The sequence below is a fragment of the Anneissia japonica genome, unplaced genomic scaffold, assembly GCF_011630105.1.
Source record: "Anneissia japonica isolate Jap-2015-1 unplaced genomic scaffold, ASM1163010v1 scaffold288090_len272316_cov174, whole genome shotgun sequence".
NCBI lineage: Eukaryota > Metazoa > Echinodermata > Crinoidea > Comatulida > Comatulidae > Anneissia > Anneissia japonica.
In genome coordinates, this window is record NW_022736344.1 from 21,963 (window position 1) to 25,220 (window position 3,258).

The 3,258-nt window shown below is 37.5% G+C and overlaps 1 protein-coding gene across 1 annotated transcript in view; it reads right to left on the minus strand.

Annotated features, from left to right (window-relative positions):
• Positions 1-3,033, minus strand: part of LOC117116760 (lysozyme-like) — a 6,612-nt gene extending 3,579 nt beyond the window's left edge. Inside the window, exon 1 of the mRNA XM_033260858.1 lies at positions 2,772-3,033. Coding sequence (XP_033116749.1) covers positions 2,772-2,868 — 97 coding nt within the window. The 5' untranslated portion in view covers positions 2,869-3,033. The remainder of the gene's footprint in view (positions 1-2,771) is intronic.
• Between the last annotated feature and the right edge of the window lie 225 nt (positions 3,034-3,258).

The window sequence follows — 3,258 nt, forward strand, 5'->3', positions numbered from 1 at the left end:
AGATTACCCTTGTATTTGGCTCCATTTATCCAGACATACAAATATCAACCAAAAATCTTCTAAAACTCGGGGGTCGTCTTATACACGGGTCGCGATTTTCCCCCGTACGAAACATTTTTTGTTTGTAGCGTTTCATTTTTTTTGTTTGCAGCATTTCCTTTCTTGTTTGCAGCGTTTTCTTTTGTTTGCTGGTGTTTTTATTTTTTGCTTGCAGCGTTTCTTTATTTGTTTGCTAGTGTTTTTATTTTTTTGTTTGCAGCATTTTTGTTTTGTTTTCAGCGTTTCATTTTTTTGTTTGCTGGTGTTTTCTATTTTTGTTTGCATCGTTTCCATTTTTGTTTGCATCGTTTCTATTTTTCTTTGCATCGTTTCTATTTTTCTTTGCATCATTTTTTTTTTTTTTTTTTTCAGCGTTTCTTTTCTGTTTCCCTGATTTCTTTTTTGTTTGCTGCGTTTTTTTTTGCAGCATTTCTTTTTCTTTGCAGTGTGTCCCTTGTGGGCCATCGTATGTACCTGCGGTTGGTGACTTCAGCGACTGTGCCATAAATATCAAACAGTTTGCTTATATGGTTCCATACAGCGACGTGGTTACCAACTCTTATTTCGCTCAGCTGCTTAGTGTTAATATCATAGTGTTCTTTCTCATATCCCTTCTTTTTTTCTTTTATCCCCGTTTTTTTTATTTTGAAAAATTTAGGACTGGGCCTTCTTGAATCCGCTACTGTTAGTTGCTGATCTATTCGAAATAGAGGAGGCAAGGGACGGACTCTCACAGATTGAGGGTCTATAACACCTCAGCGTCACCATTGATGGGGCTTAGGTACGGTAAGAAATTTATGATTATGGCACCTCTAGATGGCCGGAGATGGCACTCTCAGACCTTAATTTGAATATAAATTTCTTTTGTTTTTTTAATAATTTTGAAAAATTTAAAGGGTAGGGGTGGAAGGGAACCACCACTGGGAATAGTGCAGCACAGTCTAGAAGCACAAATACATTAGGGAATATGTCATCATTACATTCCTTCATTTCCGCTGCTGCAGTGGATGGACGTTGGTTAGAGAACCCACAGCTTCATTGACAATCGCACAATATTAACATATATATTTGTCTAGACAACCTATACGGTAACCTTCCTGAATTGGTTTTGACGTTTCTTTGTGTACTATTGCTTGCTCTAACCAGTCTAACATATTCCATGGCGAACGGTGCGAAGGTCTAAATCCGCGCCTGCTGTATGAAGATGATTTTATGAAACTTTAATGGAAGATGAGTTTCTACGCAGGCACCACCCCCCTTCCACTCAATATTTTTTTTTAAATTATAAAAAAAGAAAATTATAGGCCTATTCAAATTTAAGTCTGAGTGCCATTTCTATATAGAGGTGCCCTAATTATAATTTTTATCTCAGCCTCAACCATGGTGGGCTGAGGTGGGTAGACCCTCCATCTGTGAAACTTCCTGGCGGATCCAGGAATTTCGAATTCCTAGATCCGACACTGGTGAATCATTAACACGCAAGCGGCGGGGAAAACACTCAAATTGCTCAAAAAGCGTATATAAATACAGTTAAAAGTCGTTGCTAGTATACGACGATTAGAGGCGGCCCTATAGTTTTAAACTGCTCTGATTAGTTAAGAAGGTTAGGTGGATGGATTTATAAAATGTGCGACAGTGAGTTTTGTATTTTATACCACTTGAAAAAATGTGGATAAAGGCGTGATTAAGGCGTTTGCATAGACAGCAGAATGTCCCGGATTCCAATCTCAGTGGGCAATTATTTTTATACTCGCAGATTCCTCTTCTTTACCGTCTACTATAAAGTATTACCCCAAGACGATTTAGAGTATATCTCCTCACGTGTGATATTTCTTATAGGCCTACTGCATACCACCAGACTGCTACTGACGATCAACAGAGCAGACTGATGTCAGTCCGACTCGGTGTGAGCAGCATTCAATCCCTGTAAAACTGAATGCGTTTCAAGAGCCTAATACTAATAATAGTTCAGGGAATTCCAACCTACTTTTTATAACGTTAGGCCTATTGTTTGATCGCATTTCGCCGCAGACAATCGGTGAAAATGACAGATTAATATTCAGCGCAATATTTCCGCATTGTTAAAAAGAATCAATCAGAGGCTTGGTTTATACTAAACCAATTTAAACGTGTTAAAGGCAAATAAAAATAATAAATAAAACGCCAGAATGATACTTATACTACTAGCCGCAGCGTTGTTTGCATTACGTCATTGATGGTTTACATTTCTGGGATTATACCAGATCCCTTTTTATAGTATAACGAACGACGTCCTTTCTCGGATTCCTTGCATTATAACATAAATATCTACATTGCGCATGACTTACTTTAAAAAAAATCGTCTAAATGTAAAAAGTAGGCCTAAATTTACTCTCACAGAGTGCTTATCGAATTAAGAGTGAATTTTATTCCCAAAAATACTGAAATTCACTTTATTTCATTCAATGTATTGATCACTGTAGGCACTCTCTTTCTTTATTACTCTTTCGTATTTAGATAGTAGTGACTATGACAAACAACATGTAGGCTAACATTAACAACATTAAATAAACTATGTTAAATTAATGTTTTAACGACATACCACTATAAAGGATGATGATATAGGAAGTGATAGGCTTATAATGGTGGCTTACTGATCATCAGCAAGCCACCATTATAAGCCTATTTGACATTGTTTAAATATAAACACAAAGCAAAACAAAAACCAAAACACAAAAGACGGTATTTCTCACCTATTTGATTCGAGATGTATGCAGCTGATGAGTGCACGAGCAAAATCAACATAACACCACCTGCAGTAAAAATGAAAGTCCTACCTGATCCACTCATTTTGTGATATAAGGAAACGTTTGATCTTGATGATGTTAGCAGTCTGCGTGCATCACTAGAAAACGTGGAATTATATAAGTAACCTGAGCCTATACTGAAAGCGGATGTATCGAGCCAAAAAACAAGAAAGGGAATTTCCAAATGATTGTTGCGTTACTGTTACTGTAATACCCCATTCAGACTAGCATCGCATTGCGATCGGTTGTAGCAACTGCGACACCCAATCGCAAAGTAAAATCGTGTGTGAAAGCTCACCAATTGTAGTCGATATGTAATCGATATCGCAATTGTTACCCATTGCGATTGGGTGCTACAATCTTTATTACTCCCGATTACCACGGAATCCGATCGCAACGAATCACAACGAATTCCACAGGCGCTGTTTGGCTG